Raw genomic sequence first — 22,061 nt, 5'->3', positions numbered from 1 at the left:
TGCCTTACATGAATATCCATGCATGACCAAAAAAACTACATTTAACAAAATGGAAGAGAAAGAGAAATAAAGATGGTCTTATTCACAACTTAAGGTCAATCTGAGAACTTTTCTACAATAATTGCAGAATGTAGCAAGTTACCGATAGGCAACAGTGACGCTTGTGTGCCACACCAAGCGGCTTGAGTCAGAAGTCCACAGGACACAAGAAAACAGGCTTTCCATTATCGTCTAGCAGAAAACTCAACATCTATATAAACTATCTGCCACTTGGTTATCTGTTCAGCCCAGTTCATTATCATTATTGCATTTGGCAGGCAAGGCAGGCAGGCAGGCACACTGTTTTGAAGACATCATTCTCATTAAACACAGGATTAACTCTCTGTACAGTTTAATTAAAGGATTCTCCACCTTTGTAAGTAATGCAATAATTGTTGGAAGCTTTTGAAAGAGACATCTCAATTTTAGCTGTCTGCATATTAGATGGCATTATAGGGGGATGGTTCATTAATGTCACATGCCAATCATGAGAATTGAACTTCAGGAATAAACAGCAATGCCATTACTCAAATTTAATTTGGTTCCAGGGATGGGCTTCAGGCGGTTTAAACTGGTACTGCCAATAACAGAGGCATGGCTAATGAATCAAGATAAATGTATACACAATCTGGCTACAAAGCCAACTTTAAATAAAGTATGATTGTCTTGGTACATCTTTGCCAAATATTAAATGTTTTCCTTATTAATTGACATGTAACATAGCAATAAAAGTGGGCTAAATACATCAGCTAACTAGCAAACATTTTCCACTTAAGTTGGCTACACATTTGTTTTCACAGGGGTGAAAACAAATTCCAACAGAAATAGAATATGCAATATGCAATAGGAATACAGAAAGCTCAGCGTCACTCTTGAAGCCTTTTAAGCCACTAAGCTCTTACTGAAAAGCTGAACCAATGTTCACTAGTCTTGTCTCTCGCTTGGTTCAATTCCTTTTTGGTCACAATTGTTTCTTTGAGAGTCTTTCTTTTCTTGTTTGTTTGTTTTATAAGTATACGCCTTTGTAGACAAATGTGGAACTGTTCATTTTTGCAGATTTTTCTCAACTATTATTGTTTTGTTTTCTAAGCAAACTAATCATATTTGGACATCTAAGTGTTTTTTCTTGCAGCAATTTCCTTATGTGAAAGTTTGTCATACATTATAATATATCATAGAGGTATTTTAAGCGGTGGTAATTTGATAAACTAATTTGTTGCAGTGCCTCAGCTGACCTCAGTGCAACTGAGAGGAATCAGGTAGTTTACAGAGGCACATAAGTGGGGGCCAAAGAAACGGCAAAGTGCATGTGAGCAGATGACATGCTTTCAATTACTGAGTGGCTTGTGATGAGTAACATTAGGTGGTACGCACTGGCTACAATCCCTCTTTCCAGATGTACTCCATTTCTTCACAGCTGTGTACTCAGAGCCAGTATGACCCCTGCAGCTGTTCTTTCTGTGTCAGTTTAACCAGACCGAGGTCCGTTGCTGACCTGTGCCTGGAGAACCACAGTTACCATGGTGAAGTCTTTCATTCGGAGAAGGGAGGTACAGACTCTACAGCAGCTCACCGCAGATTGCCTATATACTACCTAAAAGGTCAGCTGCACATTCTTAACAAGGTTCTGTTTCTGCCACTCTTAAATCTCAAAACTGATTTGCTGCCTCATTATGAATACTGATGAAGTAGCGTAATTGTTGATAAAACATCTAGCTAGCATAGCTAGCATAACAACACCATCAGATTTGTTCAATATGTATAGACTAAATTATACATGTAAGGTAGCCTACTTGAGAAAACATAAAGGGTAGACTTGAGTGTTGAGATATATATATGAGATATTGGAAAAAAAAATAAAATGTTGAGACAAGTGCTTACAGTCCACATCACTCTTGACTGACGTCTTTGGTTGAATTTAGTTTGTGAATATTTCCACATATCATCACTCCACCTCCAGTTACAGACACAAACTGCCATAGGGCATATCATCAAATTGCAAAAACACAAACATTTTTTTGCAATTACAATCAAACAGCTTTTGTCAAAATTTTCAACTTCAGATAAAATCTTCAAGAACTGCTCACAGTAGAGGCATTGATTTCTTTTTTTGTGATCTTAAAAATACAATCATGCCCCAACGACAGAGGTAAAAGAAAGCTTACAGACGCTCTGCAAGCCCCCATGGCCACTGCATACAGGAAGTTATGTGAATAGACGGAAGGAAGACAATCACACTGCCAGTCTGTGCTTCTCACTTAAAGTTGCATGTGATTTTGATGCAGCCGAATGGAAACAGAAAAGGGCTTATTTATACAATTATTTCTAACCTTCAGCTCACTAAATGAAAGTCTCTCAGTACTCATGAGATCTCATGTTCCTCATGCATGCAGAAAGGGTAGCTCTCAATGGTTCAATGTGGATTACCTTATGGTCACAGCAAGGATTGAAAGGTAATCAGAGTTCAGGTAAACAGAAATTCACTTTTGAAAATGTGTCAAACCTGCTGTGCCCATTGGAAGCAGCCCAGAAGATCCATAAAACATACTCACATTCCAAGGTTTTTTTCTGAGATGGCAAGCGGGGCCCTGCTGCATTTATGGGAAAGCTGCAAACTCATGATAAGGACTGACCCTGCATGTGGAAGCTTTGTTACATTTTAACATTAGCTTAGTTTTGCTGTTGGCCAAACACATTACCCAGAATACTTTCTGGAGTGTTTTGGTATTATTTAAGTTTTAGTGTATTTATGTGTGCAAGGTAGGACATTTTAGGCACTTAGAGAAGTTTCTTACAACCAGCCAGATTTATAATGGATGGTGTAAGGGCATTTGGGGTTTTGTGATTTAAAGCAAGATATACACTCAAAGTGACTCGGAAGCAGTCATGTACAGTCGTTATGTTATGTTTGCAGGGGCAACACATATGAACACATTATTTGATCAAATTTAATCACTTTAAAAAAAAAAACTTTTTAATATTTTGCTGCTTTCCATGAGTGCAGCAGGCTCAGGTTGCATGTGACATAGGAAATAGTTACAACTGAAAACAAGATTTTTTTTTTTTTATTCTATTAAATTGTTTGTAGAATAATTGGGTAATATAAAAAATGTAAATGCTCTGAAGGCATAATGTTACTGTACAAGCTATTATTATTGTTGTTGTTGTTATTGTTACTTGAGAAATATTATCTTGCTTTAGACCCCACATGCCCCAGCAGCCATTGTAAAGCTGGTAGGTTACCAAAAACTTCAGCAAGTATCTAAAATATCCTCTCACACACAAAGCTGTCGGGATCAATCAAAAACATACACTGAAACTATATTAAAAAACCCATAAAGTGACCAGATCCTTTACTGGTGGTGTTACATATGCTAATAAGATTTATCTTTGGTTGTACAGTTCGACAGAATGATTAGGTAGAATTTCACAAATAAAGGTAAGCATTCCAGATATGTGCAAATGTACTTGAGTACTGGATACAGTACACTGAGATTTACAACGGAATCATTTTTCAAAACCATTTTCTTTTGTCAGGCTCTCCTGCCTGATAAGTAATCCCTTCTGTGAGACTATGTGTTGTGCAATAAGCTCTTAAACACTCTTTAATGTTTAACACTACCGTGGAGATGACATCATTTGTGCTCCACCCCTCCACTCCACACACTGCGTTTCTTGTGTCCAGTAGTGAGGGCGGAGAGATGTGCCCACTGCAGCACCAGGGCCACCAGTTCCGTTTCTGTCATAAACATTTTAATGCCAGTCTTCTGTCCATTCCTCAGGATGGAGGAGATTTTCTCACTGAAAATCCAATTCACCCTTCTTCAGCAATGAGACAGACTTTCAACATTGCAAAGAAATATATGATTGTTAAATACAAGCAGCTTTTTGCCCAAACAAAATAACACCAAGTTACGTCACTTTTGAATATATTTATTGAAATTTATTTCATGCACACTTTATTGCTTAAATAACGCAGAAATATCAGGTGATTCACAAGGCATTCACAAGTAGTGAACATTAACTAGAGAAAAAGACAAAATGTCTACTTCATCTTTTAGGTAGTTTTCTTAGGTAACAAATTAAAAATGATTTTAAAACCAGCCTTTACCCTTTGTTTTCTCGCTAAGCTGTTTCACTATTTGTCTTCGCTGTGGGCCTTATGAGTTTCTTGCAGCATTTACAATAGAATTAAAATGACAACCTCGTTCTACCCCAAAGACAATGGACAGAATTTAAGGAATCTTTGTTGACTTCAGTTGTGTCTATCAGAGAGGTTCAGGCAGGGCCTTTGCGTCAGAGACATGCCATAGCTAGAATCTCCTGGCTCTTGTCCAATAGCTGTTCCTTGACACTGACACAGCTTCCTTTATCTAGAACAGACAGGCTTGGGCATGCGGCAGGCATTGCCACTCCTTTGCTCCAAGCTAACTGAAAAACACACCTGCCAGGCATGGATTTGTCACAGCACTGCAAGCTTTGTGTTAGGGTGTGTCCGAGGATATGAATCACAGTTTACACAGAGCCAACGCCTATTGTATGTGGTGCAAAATGTTCCAGTCAAATTTGGCAAAAAATATTTCAAAAAATGCTCTAGCACCAATGAGCACTGCCTAATCCCACCAATTTCACTCCACATGCAGAGCAAACAGAATTACACTGAAGGATCTTCTGTTTCAAACAGAGGATGATTTATAAAACCATTCTGCTTTATCGTGCTTTTTATTTCTACTGGATATTTGTGGAAAGGCAAATCTTCCCATTGAAATAAATGGAGGGTAGCATTCACAGGTACTGTATAAAGCAGGTACTGTATAAAGCCTGATTCAACTAAGCGGATCACAAATATGGGAAAGCAGTGATGTGAATTGCAATAAGAAACGACAAGAAATATTAAGAAAATCATCTGCACCTCACATCAGGACTGCATCGGCTTACTCAAATACTGTCAACTTTTCCAAGGTAGGTATTACTTTTTTGTTTAGCTCTTTTCCTCCATTTTGTGAAACACAAAACAAGTCTACAATTCCAGCACACTGCTTGCATTGTCTGGGGGGCATCTTGCTGTTTGTGTGTGTGTGTTTGTGTGTGTGTGCGTGTGTGTGTACAATTACTGTGTCCTAGCTGGAAACTTCCTTCACACACTCACACGCTAAACCAATCTGTCACGCACACTAAAGCCAAACTGTCCAGTTTCACTGCTGTGCAAACATCTTATCACTGCTGACCAGCATTCTTTTCAGGTCCATTCATTTTCAGCTCACCCAAAATCATGGGAGACTATTGAGAGAATCTATCTCAGGGAAAAGGGAAATCCCAAACATTTGCACATCAGTCTATGGACCACTGAAATGCTGTGTACACAGTATACAAAGTTTTTCACTTTTCCCATGGGGAATTTTAAAATATATGCCTTTTTCAGAAAATTAAAAAAAACTAATGTAAACCCTTATTAGAGATACAGATTAAATGACAAATTAGAAGTTAAATTACTTTGACACCCAGAGCCTTGGATGCACTTTCAAAAACAAACAAAAAATGTGGCATCACAAGTTTAAAACTATCAGCTGTTTTACTTCCTCAAGCACCAAAAGTACTACTAATTGAAAGAAAGCTATGATCATGTCTCCATAAAATGTGTTTGATTCCCAATGGCCACCTCTTGAGCCGATCTCCTTTTACACTTCTTCCAAAATTTGGTGAAATGACAGGAGACATGGTAATAAACCTAAAGCTAAGGTCAAGAACTAAAAACATGACACTGTGGAAGTGAGTATTGAAGATTGATACAGCTGGAGTCTTCAGAAACCCAGGCAAGATATAAGGAGCAAAATGAAGACCTGATGGGACATTCACAGAGAGGACGCATGAGGTAGCTGTGGCTCACAACCTCAGCCTATCCAGAGCAGCAAAATGGACCCCTATATCAAGTGCTAGACTGCAGACACCTCCTTTCCAGAGATAACCACTTTAACACACAGCTTGTTTTTGAAGTGCCCTCTTGTCCATCTGATTTAATGCAAGACATGTAGATATTTAGTAATTAATCTATAAATATTACTCTTACTACTGCTATGCCTACTGCAGCTACTAAACACAAATAACAGCTAATACTACTACATTACAATAATTTGGCAGACACTCTTATCCAGAGCAACAAACAGTTGTTGAGAACATCAGTGTCACTGCTACTACTATGGTTTATATTACTAATTACGAATAGTTTAGTGTTATAACTAATTACAACCAATTTTTACTATTATTATTATTACTTCTGTTATTTTTATTAGGCCTACCATTATTGCGGCCTTCATACATTTTAGAGACAGCCACACTGCACCCTTACCAAATATAACCATGCGAGAGAGAAGAACTGTTTTCCCCATTGACGGGTCTATAAATTTCACATTTAAATTTCAGAAACCCAAGTCAGTCATCGCGGAGATACAGTCGTTGCCTTTTCAATTAGCATGCAAGATTTTTGCATTGAAATGGCACCTATAAAGGCACCTATGGTTTGGCATTGTTAGCTTGTGGCGAGGTTTCTGTCAAAGGGCAGACCAAGCACAAAGAGTGCCCCCACGCACAACGACCCGCTGCGAACTGAATATAAATTCCTCGTTGTTTCCCCCCCGCCCCAACAACAAAACTTTGTGTGCATTCTGTTCCGGTCTGCGCTAGCAAAGTTCTCTCAAAAGCGTTAGAGATTCGATTTTGTAAAAACGCACAAACACATTCGAAACATACGTTTTAAGTGCACGTTTAAATATAATTTATCGGGGGTATAGTGAGTATAGGAGGTCACGTTTTAGGAGGACACAAAATCTAGAAATAATTTACCACAGTGAGGAATCCATGCATTACAAAGTCAGCGTTTATCAGAACACAGTGCGTTTTGCGCGTTCAATAGCTAACTAGTTTACAATTAATGCAGGCTAATAATGTTACGTTTTCATTTCCCATTAAAGAAAACTTTTATATGATTCTGTAAAACTTTGAAAAGAACCTGCTACCCCAAGTCAAGTGACAGCCTGCAGTTCCCTGTCAGGGCAATAAAACAGAACATAGAACTCCATGTTTTAAATGGATATTAACGAGATACATTATGCGTATAGTTACTTAAACAACGTATTTACAAGGTAAAACGGAAACTTACATTCTCTTATCAGCAGGATTAAGTTGTCTGTGTAGGGCGAGGGAAAATCCGAACAGGCTGCCCGGTTCCCCGTATTTCTTGAGGACATTCTCTGTATCAAGATTAAAAGCTGAAATATGTGTCCATGCAGAGAGACCGAGGAACAACAGGCGAAGAACAGGTGTTATCTTGCAAAATGCCATTGCGTTGAGGACTTATTTCGGTTATCACGTCGGCTTGTCCTTTTCACCGATTTTCTCAACCTTGAATGAAACTCGCAGTGGTAGAACTAAATGGTGTCGTTGTTCTCCTAAGGCTAGGGTTTTAACCAAAACGTTCACAGCACCGCGCCCCTCCTCTCCTTCTTCCTTATCCACCCAGTACGTCATCATATACCTTAGCTGCGTCGAAGACCTCTTATCTGCCTATTGTAATGCAAGTCTAACTGTTCATATATTGACTTTACATGCGAGAATTGAAAATATGTGTCCAACAAATTGGCACATAAGCATTATATATCGAAGTGAAGGATACACCTGTAGCCGGAAGACTGTATCGCATGAAAATGTAAAAAATCAATATACGAATCTTCTGACAACTCAGTTTAAACTATGTTTAGTTAGAATTAATTTAAAAATGCAATTGGAATAATAATATTACGATGTTGTGGTAAAGCTCCCTGCAAGCTTCCACCCAGAAAGGCTAAAATTAAAACGGAATAAATAATGTTCTGATTGAACCTAAATACTTTAATTTGCGAAAACCTAAAAAATGTAGGCATAACAAATTGAAAAAAAAAAGATTTTAAGTAATAACATATCCTTGTAATGGCTGATGTTTCATAAAGAATGGCCAACATTTCACTTTCAGTAAACAAATGGAGAAAAAGGGTGTCAAGATCAGGGGCACAGTAATCTAACTGGGTGTGTGTATGTGTGCATCCCCTCCCCACAGCTCATTCATGAATCTGGCATTTTGCATGAAGTGATAGTACTCAGATATATTACAGTTCATAAACTAGTAGCAGTGTACTGTAGTGTTGAAGAAAAACAGCCTGTGTTCCCAACGCTATGGGTTGATTTCCTGGTGGGGCACTGCAGTCATGCCCTAGAGCAAAGTACCTAGCCAAAATTCCTTCAGTGAAAACCAAAATTCTTCAGGCTGAATACTGAATAAAAATGCAAGATATATAAGGACATCTTGAAAAACAGTAACTGTTTAGGGTAACAGCTTATATGAATGAACTGTTTTTTTTTTTTAATATATTTTTTTTAACTGCAGTATATTGTGAAACACCCTTACAAGGTAGGTTACATAGACAAACAACCAAATCATCACAGTCAGTTTAACTACCTTCATTTCAATCAAGATGTACTTAGATAATAATGCTTTTCCAACCAGCAGGTTGGAGACACTATGATATAATAAATATTATGTTAATTAATTATTTTATACTATACTAATACAAAATGCCATGTACTAGTACAGTCAAATGTATTAAGGCAGGTTTGAAATGCAGTTTTGCTATGGTCGAGTTTTTTGTTGGGGGTGGCAATTCTTCTGAATGATTATTCTGCTCTGATGAAAGCATCCTGGAATGAAATTTCCGGTGAAGTGCTAAAATTCTGCATGTTAATCATCGTACCACTCCTCTGTGTGATGATGTGATGATCAGGCACATACTTGTTTGACTAATCTCTTCAATTTCTTTAATGTCTGTCCTCAGGTATTTTACTTGTGTACTTATGCACCACACCTTGGACAGCAGAGTGCATGGTGATAATGATCATTTGATGAACAAAATACAAATGTAACTACACAGTTACAATACAGTACAAAACTATTTCAATTGTGAGGCTACACTGTATATTTGCCTGATGCTTTTTAAACTTATTTTGTTGTAGTCACACATCTTCGTGCAATGAAGTGATGACTACATGTATATTAATGCCCTGAAACAAAAGCAGAGGCCATGTGTTTGTAATAGCATATTGTGGTCCTGGGCAGCTTCAGCTAAGAGAGGATATTAAATGTGGCAGCACTTGTTGACTTGCAGCTACAGATTCTCTTCATTGACTGTAAACCTGCAAAATTTTGTTGGAATAACAGTACCATGGACATATCCAGCTCCTGCTCACTCTTCCTTCCACTCTTTTAATGGTACTTAGAAGACAGTGTTATCCAGAGTGGCTTACACTGCAAAGGCAAATACAAAGATCAGGTATCAAAGAGCAGCTATTTTAGCTTCCTTTACAGCTGCCCTTATATTCACATTATCATATGATCTGGCTCAAGGGATGTAATTTTCACTAATGCATTAAATGGAATGTTAAACCTACACTACATGGCCAAAAGTATGTGGACAGGTGACATCCGATATCTCATCCAAAATTATGGGCATTAGTATGGAGTTGGTCCACTGCTATAACAACCTCCACTCTTCTGGGAAGGCTTTATACTAGATGTTGGAGCTCCAGGGATTTGCTTCCATTTAGCCAGAAGAGCATTAGTGAGGTTGGGCACTTATTGGCCAATTAGGCCTGGCTCACATTTGGCTTTCCAATCGATCCCAAAGGTGTTGGATGGGGTAGAGGTCAGGGCTCTGTGAAAGCCAGTCAAGTTCTTCCACATCATTCTTGACAAAACCATTTCTGTATGGACCTTGCTGTTTTTCCGGGGGCATTTTCATAAACAGGGCTTAAACAGGGCCTTCCCCGGACTGTTGAGAAAGCACAGAATTGTCTAAAATGTGATTGTATGCTGTAGCATTAATATTTGCCTTCAATAGAATTAAGGGGCCTAGCCCAAACCATTTAAAACTGCCACAGACTAAGGGGTATCCTGATACTTTTGGTCATATTGTGTACTTGTTCAGTTAAATGTCCAACACTGAAAAAAATCAGCCATAGTTACTGTGTAAAGGATAGTAATTCTTTGCCGGAGCGTCCTGCTCGTGAATCCCAGTAGCATAACTATTGAATAAGTGGTCTTGGTATTGGGTAATTGGTGGCACCTGTATGGTAGGCAGTGCGGGCTGATAAAAGTGCCTCATACAAGTTGGAGAGAGAGCGGGGAAAATCAACTGCTGCGGGATGCCAACAACCCACGGCGGAATGCCGAATGGTGAACTTTGTGTTTGTTTTTGTGTTACCCTGCCAAGCTAAATACGTACATGATACCGATCAAATTGAGTGTTACCCCTCCAGTAACAAGATTGTCAATGTTCTGTATACCCCAACTTGGTTGTGTAATGTTTGTCAGTGGCATTGCCTGCAATTGGATAGTTTGACCAGTCTCAGTGGGGGCTGAGTGGTGTCCAGCAGTGGAACCCGCCGGTGGTAAGATTTGTGTAATTTTTGTATTGATGTGGGGGGAAGAGAAGGAAAAATTCCCTCTGAATATTGCTTGAGGGTGTGTGTGGGCGTGCACGTGTGCACATTTGTCTGTAAGAATTGTGCATTTGTCGGGGGAGTCGGGTTTAACCATTTAGCAATGGTATACTGTAGACTGGTCCTGATTCTCTTCCCACTGCCTTCTGTATTTTATAAACTTGTTGTATAACAAGCATGAATCCACAATAGCTGCGACCGCACATGTGCATGCATCCATGTGTGCATGCATCCACGCACACACCCTCACACAAACACGTGACCTCTTCTTTGGGTCATGACCAACCTTTCCACAAAGTCTTGTGCAAATCTGTGAATCCATTTGGGAGTTGTGCGCCTTTTTGTGATAGGCCACGCCCATCGCCACACACCCTCACACACCCTCACACAAACACGGGACCTCTTCTTTGGCTCATTACCAACCTTTCCACAAAATCTTGTGCAAATCTGTGAATCCATTCGGGAGTTATTTGCCTTTTTGTGATAGGCCACGCCCATCGCCACACCCCCTCTTGGTCATTCGGCCTGAAAGTTACTCAGCTGTTCCTTCCAGTCATGACCAACGTCCATGCCAAATTTCACCCTCCTGGGGCGAAAACTGTGGCCGCTACAGGGTGGGACACTTTTTGTGGACCGACCAACTAACCGACCGACTGACAGACAGAGCTATAGAGCTGCCGGTCGCAGCTAATAAAATATTGTATTAAATCCAGTGTCTGTTTTGGCCCACACCCAGGTCTTCCACCCTATTCTGAAAGAATCACCCAAACTAGAGCGGAGAATTTTGCCTGAGGATTGTGAGCTCCAACTAGTTGAAACGCCGCTGTAATTGTGGGCATAATATTTAGGACCTGTCTAGTTTACAACTGCAATACAGTGCCTCAAATTTCGGGATTCTGAAATAGCGTAGAAAACATTTTATTGTATAAGACTTCCTTTATTAAACATGCCTTTTATCAACTAGGCTGGTTTCATGTCTATAATGTTTCTCATATATCTCGCTAACTGACTTTGAAAAGGAACTTGCAAAAGAACTTTTAAAAAGGACAGGCATCTTGAGAATACAGTATGAGATGTGGGAGCATCCATGCACTAATCAATCAGCAGAAAAGGGTGGAGATCTATATAAAGTATTGATTGAAGTATCGTTCAGAAAGACACTCGTCATTCCAAAGAATTCAGAAAGTTTCTTTTTGTTCTGTGATCATAGCGGACTCTTGTGGAATTATTTTTATAAGTAAAGAAGTAGCCAGTCTCCTCGCTACATGTTCCTGTGAGTGAAACGCTGGTGGAAATTATCCAACCAACTTTTTGGCTAGTCATACAGTACTGTGCAAAAGTCTTAGGCACCCTAGATTTTTAAATATAATACATAGTATATATTTGGTCTTAGATGTTTATTTTTGTTTTCTGCATTACTGTGTCAGAAAAGAGCAAATTTCAGATTTCAAAACATGAATTTTCCAAAAAATGAAATTTTACAGATACATTTTTGTATTTTGTTGAATAAAGTAATATTTTAAGTAATAGACTACTTTTCAGATAAAAACTTGATCAAGGGTCTCTGGGATTATCTGGAGAGCCAGAAGCAAGCGAAACCGCCAAAATCTGCAGAAGAACTGTGGCAAGTTCTCCAAAATGCTTGGAACAACCTACTAGCCGATTTTCTTATAAAACTGCCGGACAGTGTACCTAAGAGAATTGATGTAGTTTTAAAGGCGAAGGGTGGTCATACCAAACATTGATTTTATTTAGTTTTTAACTATTTACTGCTCTTTATATTATTTTTTCGATATTTATAACCTTTCATTTAATTATTTTTGAAAGCACCTTAGCTGTACAGAATTTTTTTTACAGGTGCCTAAGACTTTTGTACAGTACTGTAAATTAAGTGAAATATAGGATGCGTGTCCCATGTAGCAGTTATGTTCTGCCATATTCTAAAACATGCAAGGCAAGTTGAATTGAAAGAGTCACAGGAGATGGGCCTTCTGTTGCACATGTTGTTTTGTGCTCATCTGTGGTGCCCCATTCTTCCCCAGTGCCTGAGTGTGCTAAAGCTGTACTCCTTCCCATCAATACCACACTTTGTTAACGAGGAGCTGAATCACAGTGTGGGCAGAGCGAATCTCTCTCCAGAACAAAGGCTATGATACAGTCTCGCCTACATGCCCTGGGAGGAAATTATTGATAAGTGGATCTCAGCCAGGGGGACAATTTTTGCTTGCTGTGCTCATGATAATGCTTTCTGTGCCCATAATGAAGGCCTTTGTCATTTCCACCAGTGGAGACACATACACGAGTTACAGTACAGTTCACAAGTCCAGAACCTTTTCAGCAAAGAGTCTTAAAGTTGGGATAAAGACACTTTAGACTGGCCAAAGCAATTTTCTTCTTCATTAAGTGGTCAATTGGCTTTACAAACAGGATCATGTGGATGGAAACATATTGAAAATTGTGGATGAAGTCATAGTCACATGCCATGTGGGCACAAGGGTGCCAGTTATTTGCACCACATCAGAGACCTATGCCCAATATGAATGAGTGCTACACAATAGTAGAGTGTAACAAAAATGCATAATAAAACTTTTACATTACTCAGGAGCACCCATTTCTGTTTGAATCAATATTTAAATGGCCAGCCAGTAGGAATATTTACAAGTAGATTTGTACCTAAATTATCTGAGATCACAAAAACACATCCAATAACTCTGTATTTATACGACCTTACCGACAAATCCTAAAACTGAAATACTTTTAAGATCATCTAACCTGCTCAGCCTACAAGTAATCAGTCTCCTTCTAAGGGCAAAGGGAAAGCCTTTCCTTCTTTCAAGCACATTTTTTAAACACTGTTCACAGCGCATGTTGATGTCGGCCTTGTTCTCTAAGCCTAGCATGAAACAATGCTGACAATTGTAAGAGCCTCAAAGCAGTGTCCCCATTTAAGCTATTCAAGTTAGAGACAGAGAACAACGCAGTTAATTTCAGAGAACCCACACATGACCTAATGCGTCTAAGTGACCAGGAATTCCTCTGCCAGTGCCAGTGTCTGGCCTTGGCACTCCAACACCAGAATAATTATTGTTTTATGACTGTGTTCCGCAACTGAATCGGAATAGAGGGACTGCAGTGCTGGAGATCCCATGTCCAAAAACATAAAAATCTGAGAAAATCCCATACAATAATAAAATTCAGCTTGGTAGATGAACATTAATTCAATCAATTCTATCTTCCAAGACACTCCTTTGTGCTTAACATAGTCTCTTCTGTGGAGTACAGTTGCCTGTTTGCACTTACCGTGAATTTAATCAATAATTTTTAATCCCACTGAAATAATAGGTTTGCAAAAAGTAAAATGATAACATTGCATCTATTTTAAAGTACATTAACACAGAGTATTAAAAGATGATTAGGGATACTGAGGATTATTCTCTTGATAAATTATTAATACTAGCCTATATGTATTTATGTATTCGTTTTGCTAATGCTTGTATTGTGTAGATCATTATGTATTTGTTTCATTTGTCATACAGTATATTCATCACTGCCATGCTCTTTGAATGGTAATATTCACCAAAAAAAGTTGTAGGAATGCAGTCATTTCCCCCTAGTACTCAGCAATAGCCAGTAGCAGGTTTCCAAATTTCAGGCCAGGCCTGAAATTAGTGTTAAGGGGTGAGTATACATTTGTCATTTTTAGGTGTAAGGGAATTAAGTCCAACAGGAATAAGGTTTTATATTTCAAAAGGTAAAAGGTTTAAAAATATGTAAGTTAATCCAAGCGCATGGTAGACATATGGTCATTACAATTTGTTATAATTGCTGCATCCTATTAAATATTCTTTCATTTTTTTTTAGAAAGAAACACCAGGTCCCTTTCAAATACAAACATTATTCAAAGATCTCCACAGTTCTGTGGTAATGACTTTAAAGCTTTTGTAAATCCACACATGCAAACTTTGTCCTGTTGGAGGAAAAGGAATCACACCCTAAAAAATTCCAGCTACTGTTTATGAACCGACTTTTATCCTCAGAGAAAATGGTCTCCATGCTACCTCCTCCTCATCAAACTGTAATTCAATTGTTTTAATGCAACACATCATGATGAACTATGAATAACAGTCATGACTGAGGCCTCATGAAGTATTTTTGACTGTCTGACTGCACCATCCATCACAATTTATTGCATTGGTACCCATGGCCATATTTACTTCTTGTCTTCAGCTTTCAGTAGTGCAAAATATCCCCATTGATCCAATCACTCAGAGAGTACACACTGGAATCAGAGTCCCTCCCTTTTGAATCATTATGCACAAAGAATTGCAAGCAGTCAGCAAGAGGGTTTCATAATTCTTAATTGAACAGACATTGAGTACCTGCATGTGTCTCCATATATTCTTGTCTCTACCGGCTTCCGTGAAGACAGAAATATTGCCAGTTATGAATGAGTTTATATACATAAACTCACATCAGAAACAGCCATTTTTATGCAAGAAATTGAGTGCAGCACTGATCATTTAGAAGACTGTGGAAGCAAATGTACAGTGAAAACAGACCTGCCTCAATCTGAGTTAGATTTCAGATCGTAACATGAGACCCTCTGCTATACTCCCCTCCACCCCTCCCTTGTTCCCATTCCCTTGCCCCTCCACCATCCAACCCTCCCCTCTGCACCTCCCTCCGTCCTCCATGGGTTTCTGTTGTTAGCCAGGAGAATTCATTTCAGCACCCACATCTCTCATTGCTTTTCAAAAACAACATAGGTCAAACAGTGTTTCTGCAAATACAGACTGGGTTTAGCTTTTTTTGAAAATAGACATGCGCAATCATTAAAAGCATCGGCAGAAAGTTTCAGGAAATGAAGAGCTTTCAGCCTTGTTAACCCATTAGTCTGTCACCAAGAAATATGGCGATTTGTCTGAGTCAGGTCCAATTTAGAAAAGGAACCTTCCCCAAATAAGCAGCTGTTGATTATCTGCAATCGCAGACTGCAGTGAGAGCCATTTCTGAGCTGGTGAATACTGACTCACTGTTGAGGTGCAGGTACTGAAGAAATTCTTGGCACTGATATGCCCTGTTCTCAAAGGAAGCTCTTCCCTCATTAGTTACAGTATGGTTATTTTAGTCCAAATAAGAAAACTTTCAGCATTACGTGGAAGAGAGGCAAACAATCAACATGTCTGGCAATGTCAATGCCTTAAAAACATGTTGACATATTTATAAATAGTTTCTGGGAATGTCAATGCCAGAAAATATCTTGAGGTGTTCAGAAATAATTTCTGGCAATGGCAATGCCTTAAAAATATGTTAAGGTATTCAGAAATAATTCATATTTTTGACACAAGGACATGAAAAGCTCAAACTAGTGAAACTACTTTCAATTCAAGTTTTCATGTTTGCGCAACAAGATTCAAAGAAAGACTTGATGTGGCGCAGAGACGCATGTGGGAAGGTGGAAAGGAGCAGAAGGAGCAATTATGTGCCAATAGAGGGGCGGGAGGATTCTCTGCCATTGACAGAGCGCTGTCACAGAGCTCTGAGTGCATTTGATTAAAGTGTGTGATAGGGTGGCTGGCCAGTCCTCCAGGGAGTCATTGCACGATCAAGATGAATGATGCAGGCATGTGGTCTTTACATTCCTAAAGACAGGAGAAGAAGGTTTCAACCTGTTTGCCTTTAAGTATTGTCTCACAAAAAGAATCAGCAGGCCTTCCTCTCCATTCACTCATTTACAAAATATGCCACCACAGCAGATGGTGAGATTTCAAAATCAGCACACCCATGAAAATACTCACTTAGGGCATCCTACCTTATGCTCCAGAATTCACAACCAATTAGCTTACAAGAAACATGCTTTGTTGGTAAAGCCGAGGGCATTTATACAAGGTGAGTAAGCTAAAGGGGGGGGGGGGAGCTAAGTGAGGTAACATACCACAAAATATAAGGGATGTGGTCTGACCTGACATGACCTATAAACGCGCAAACACACAAGAAAATGCCACCACAGTGAAGCTACCAGCAGACGTTTTCAGCTAAATATACTACTCTCTCCTCACAGTTGTCTCATTAAATTACATATTGATCAGCCTTCATTATAGATTTGATCATAACATGATTAAAACAGGAAGGTATCATGTTACCAGCAAGGCCGACTCAAGATGAGGAAGACAAATTGACTTGTGAGATTCTCCTTCCCTATTAGATCTTACTACAACTAACATGTGTAATTATATACATTTATTTATTGCAATTAATAATTTAAGTATGGTCAATGCACATTACATTCCAAATACAGTCCAGGAATAATGGTAACAGATGGTCCTTCGGATGATCTTGTGTGGAAACGGAGGGAAAGGTCATCATGGGAGTTGTTTCTGGAACATAATAAGGCAGCAGTTAATCTATGATTGATGGTTTGTTTTCTGGTCTTCATTTCCATATGGTGAAGAAGTAAAGCAATGCACAGCTAGAGTGGTAATGGTAACATATTGATTGCAGGTTTCATTTGCCTAAGTAATCCATTTGTTTCTTTTTCTACCTTTTCATCCCCAATGAATGAATTTCAATGAGATAAAAAAAAAAACACAACAATACCCAATAATGGATTCACGGGGGCTATACTGAGACTGTTACAAATGGTTTCTGATGTTAATTGCAAATTAAGCTTGATTTGAAAATGCAGTGAATTATTCTGCCAATTTAACAAATGAGAGTACAAACTGATTTATCCACAGAGCCATAAACCATAGTGGCAGCTGCTGTAATTGAAAGCTTTTTTTCATAAATGTAGGTGTGCCATTTTCATCTGTCACTCTTCCACATACTCAGAGTTATTGATTGTTGCTTACGCTACCTTCTTCCTTCTCTCTCTTGGCTACTTTAAAAACAAAGGATCGTTCAGAACTGTGACATCTTCCTGTTTTTTCCAGGTGCAGAACTTGTGTGTTCACTGCACTGTCCAAAAAAAAAAAAAAACAGACTGACACATTGGTGTTCCTGTATCCCAAGCAGGTTTTTACATGCTTTACCTGGTTATTGATTGATGTATCATGTCCAATAGTGCTTTGAACCCAAAGGACACCATCTTCTTGGAAATGTAGCTCTCACATACCAGCTATAAATGAGTGCGGTCTGTTGTCATGTGCCCCGGGTGCTTGCTGGAGCTGTAACTTGAGCCATCAGAGGGGGTTGACCAGGTGTAGCTCAGAGAGCTCCTTCTCAATGGAGTGCAGTAACATGAGAAAGAAGCATATCAGGGAATGAGGTATGGAAGGGCCTGCAGAGGTTAGAGCACCTTTCTCTTGAGATTTGCCACATTGTTCAGGTCGTTTGTTTGAGCACCTGAGACTGCATTTGTGGGAAAGTCTTGAAACCCAAGTCAGGTGCCTCAGCTCACCTCCTTATGACTATTGGTTAAAATCTCTGTCTGCCCAGACAAATGCTTACTTGGAGCTGGTTAACAAAGCATGCAATCAGAAACCAGATAAATGTATGCCCAGTTGGCTAACTTGGTAAACTTTCTCCCCATAAGCACAGGTTAGGCCCTATAGCCTAGACATGCCATGTTTGAGTCATTAACAAATTATAACTGAACTGGAATTAAATAATTGCCTTTGCTTTCCCTGCATTTGCTCCTCCCAGCTACACACCGAGCACTTTGTGTCTTTGAACTCGCAGATACATGCCTCTCCTCAGCACAGCAGAAAAAAATGTTCCTGGCTCATTGTATGTGAGAGTGTATGGACCTCATATTCAGGTTAGGACAATTGTGGCAATTTGAGAGGAATTATTGCCATTTGAAAAAAATGAGGCGGGGGCGGGTGGGGGTGTCTCAACAAGAAAACAGATGAATAAGCACTAAAAACAGCAGGATTTAGTTGATTAGGAGAAATTAGTTTCTCACCGATTCAGTCATTTACAATTCTTCGCATTTTTTCAAATAACCTTCCATGCAAAGCACAGCCACAACTTCAGTGCAAACTACAGACAATCCCTATCATTAACCATTAACCTAAGTCTTCATCAGCACCTTCACATAGTGGTTTCCAGGTTATGATGCCCAGTGGCAGCCAAGCATGCTTGACAGGCCACAGACAGGCCCAAGAAACAGAGCCTGGATAATCTTACTATGTGACACACATTTGCACATCATGTCAGCTAAAAGCCTTGCCCAGATTAATAAATTCTAAAGTATAGTGTAATCTGCTATGCTCTATGGTCTGAATATTAATGCAGAATGAAATATTAAAATGAAAATATCTGAATCCCTCTTTGAAAGTAGACTGCTGTGTGTATTTTGTTTTATCTGTGATAAAATGACTGCAAAATTGCAAAGGAATGCAAAACACTTCTCAGCAGCAAGTGGGCGTACACTGAAACGCAGGATTAGTACCCAGTGGTACCATGCACCGTCTTACCCACTCCTGGCCTGCTTGCTAAATTCATTAAGGGATCATTCCTGTGATAAGCTCACTAGCTGGTGCTTACTCTCTATTGGACAGGATAGATTTATAATCAGGAGAATATATAGCTGAATATCTTGCATTCAGCCGCTCTGATCAAGAATATCTCCACCACTACATCTGGAACCTGTTCTCTCAGCTATAGTGTACCTGTCAAAAGAGAGCACATGAAATAGGCCTGCTTTCCATCACAATACAAAAGCAACTGCATCATCAGAGGCTCTAGGGTGCTCTGCAGTAGATGCTCACCAGTGCTCTCTTTCTTTCTAATGACGTGCCGAACAGTGGATTTTGGTTAGCCTAAGGTTTGGCCTATGTCTCTGACTGTTTTTTCATATTTCTTAGCCTCATAATGGCTCCCTTAACTGCCTAGAATCAAAACGAGATACTGACAGCTCTCTCATACCAGCACTAAGGAAGCAACTGAACACACTTGACTAATCTGAAACCCCTGTGATGCCATTTGTCCAAACATTATGATGACCTGAAATGGGGGGCTACGTATAAAGAATGCTGTCATTTCTACAAGGCGAAACTAAAACGTATAAAAAATACCCTTTAATAAAAGCATGTGCACTTTAACCACATGCTAATCGTTTGATTACAAATGTAGAATTGTAGACTACAGAGCCAAATGAAGAAAAAATATTTCTGTCCCAAATATTATGTATGTGTATGTATTAGGGAAGCAAATTTCGTGCAATTCCTTTAATCGATTAATGCTTATTAATTGATCAATAATGATTGACTGATAAGCTTAAAATGTACTATATGGCCTAAAAAATTATTCAAAATAGGCCTACCAATTAAGTAGTAGTATATATCAGAGAAATTTAAGATATTTTATTATACATTTATTATGCTGTGCATCTATTTTGCAACCATTTTTATAATGGCTGCAAAATTAATTTCCCTAGTGCCATAAGGAACAGCTACATACTAACCAATAAGTGTGTGGAAAAATATGTGCCTTGTATGAAACTGCATGAACAGAGCTACATTATTATTATTATTATTATTTTATGGAGCAAGCTTAGGGTGCATAGGCATTTATAGGCATAAGAAGAGGAAAGTCCGCTATAAGAAATGAGCACCCTGGTACAATGACCTTACTTATGCTCTCAAACAAGCTTCATGCCAACTTGAGTGCAAATGGCGTTCTACTAAATTGCAGGTATTCCTCCAGGACTGGAAAGTCTACTAATTTATAAACATGCCCTCTCCACAGTACGTTCCTCATACTTCTCTACTTTAATAGATGAACACAGAAACAATCCTAGGCACCTGTTTAACACTGTTGCCAGACTGACCAAGAATCAAGTTGATCCATGTGTCTCAATATTATTTAGTAGCAATGACTTCATGAATTTCTTTGATGACAAAATTATAAAAATCAGGGACAAGATTCAAAGTTCTCCTACCACCCCTCATATAGGGTCTGCCCTTCCATCCACTCAACGCATGGATGCAGAATCTTCAGAAGAATCTTCAGAAAGATGGGCGGCCTACCTGAACTCTTTTGCTCCAATAGACCTCATGGAGTTTAATGCCACAGTTAATTCCTCAAAATCTTCTACTTGTCTTCTAGACCCTATCCCTCATCTAGAGACATACCACAGACTCTTAAACTTTCAGTCATCAAACCCCTTCTTAAGAAGCCAAACTTGGATGTGAATGACCTGTCTAACTACAGGCCTATCTCAAACCTCCCGTTCCTTTCTAAAATACTAGAAAAGGTCATTTCAAAACAACTTGGTTCATTTTTTCCCTCCAATCATATATTGGAAGTTTTTCAATCTGGTTTTAGACCCTCTCACAGCACTGAAACAGCCCTGGTCAAAGTACTCAATGACCTACTCCTCGTTTCAGACAATGGCTGCATCTCTGTACTTGTGCTTTTAGACTTAATTTGACACAGTTGATCACCTCATCCTTCTGGATAGACTTGAAAATCTTGTAGGCCTCTGTGGACAGGCACTCTCTTGGTTCAGATCATACCTATCAGACCGATATTAATTTGTGCATTTTAATAATGATTCCTCTTACCAATCCAGGGTTAGATATGGAGTACCACAAGGATCTCTGCTTGGGCCTTTGCTCTTCTCTCTTTATATGCTCCCCCTGGGACAAGTTATTAGCAAACATGGCATTAATTTCCACTGCTATGCAGATGACACCCAATTGTATCTATCAGTTAAACCTGATGAAGTTGTCCAGCTGTCAAAGATCAAAGCCTGTCTTATAGACATAAAGGAATGGATGACCCAAAACTTTCTCTTGCTAAACTCCGATAAGACCGAGATAATGGTAGTGGGGCCCAAGTCCCTGAGATGCAAACTCTGACTATATGCTTAACATTGATGGAATCTCCATTACTTCAAGTGCTGTAATCAAAGATCTTGGTGTTACCTTTGATCCAGATCTTGCATTTGATATAAATATTAAAAACATCTCTAGGGTTGCTTTTTATCACTTGAGAAATATCTCTAAAATTCGGAAAATACTGTCCTTACATGATGCAGAAAAGCTAGTTCATGCTTTTGTTACTTCAAGATTAGATTACTGCAATGCTCTTTTGTCTGGATGTGCAAATTCCTCTCTGAAAGGGCTCCAGCTAATTCAAAATGCAGCAGCTCGTATTCTCACTAGAACAAGGAGATTCGAGCACATCAGCCCAGTGTTAGCATCGCTTCACTGGTTGCCAGTTAAATTCCGATTAGACTATAAGATACTACTTCTTACCTTTAAAGCCTTACATGGGCTTGCCCCTTTGTACTTAAATAATTTACTTCTTCCTTATATTCCCTCACTAACGCTCCGTTCGCAGGGTGCAGGCCTCCTTGTTATTCCTATAATAGTTAAAAGTACCATAGGTGGTAGAGCCTTCTTCTATCGTGCTCCCCTCCTGTGGAACAAGTTGCCTGCCCATGTTCGGGGCGCAGACACTATCACTTTATTTAAAGCTAGGCTCAAAACATATCTTTTTAGTCTCTCCTATATTTGAGGGGCAGGAGTGGGTGGCAGGCATAGCTA

The 22,061-nt window shown here is 39.1% G+C and overlaps 1 protein-coding gene and 1 long non-coding RNA gene across 3 annotated transcripts in view; both read right to left on the bottom strand.

Moving 5' to 3' along the window:
• Positions 1 to 7,545, bottom strand: part of itga6a (integrin, alpha 6a) — a 36,024-nt gene extending 28,479 nt beyond the window's left edge. For both annotated transcript variants that reach the window (XM_035410203.1, XM_035410204.1), the window contains exon 1: positions 7,196 to 7,545. In XM_035410203.1, coding sequence (XP_035266094.1) covers positions 7,196 to 7,377 — 182 coding nt within the window. In that variant the 5' untranslated portion in view covers positions 7,378 to 7,545. The remainder of the gene's footprint in view (positions 1 to 7,195) is intronic.
• An 8,456-nt stretch (positions 7,546 to 16,001) lies between these two features.
• On the bottom strand, positions 16,002 to 17,769 carry LOC118224095. Its single transcript, XR_004764567.1, has 3 exons — positions 17,595 to 17,769; positions 16,849 to 16,940; positions 16,002 to 16,205 (listed from the first exon to the last, which is right to left on the bottom strand). It is a non-coding gene; the product is annotated as an uncharacterized LOC118224095 (long non-coding RNA).
• Between the last annotated feature and the right edge of the window lie 4,292 nt (positions 17,770 to 22,061).

Source organism: Anguilla anguilla, chromosome 3 (assembly GCF_013347855.1).
Source record: "Anguilla anguilla isolate fAngAng1 chromosome 3, fAngAng1.pri, whole genome shotgun sequence".
In the NCBI taxonomy this organism is placed as follows: Eukaryota; Metazoa; Chordata; class Actinopteri; order Anguilliformes; family Anguillidae; genus Anguilla; species Anguilla anguilla.
The sequence above is the reverse complement of the archived record's forward strand: the minus strand, read 5'-3'. Positions and strand labels throughout refer to the sequence as shown.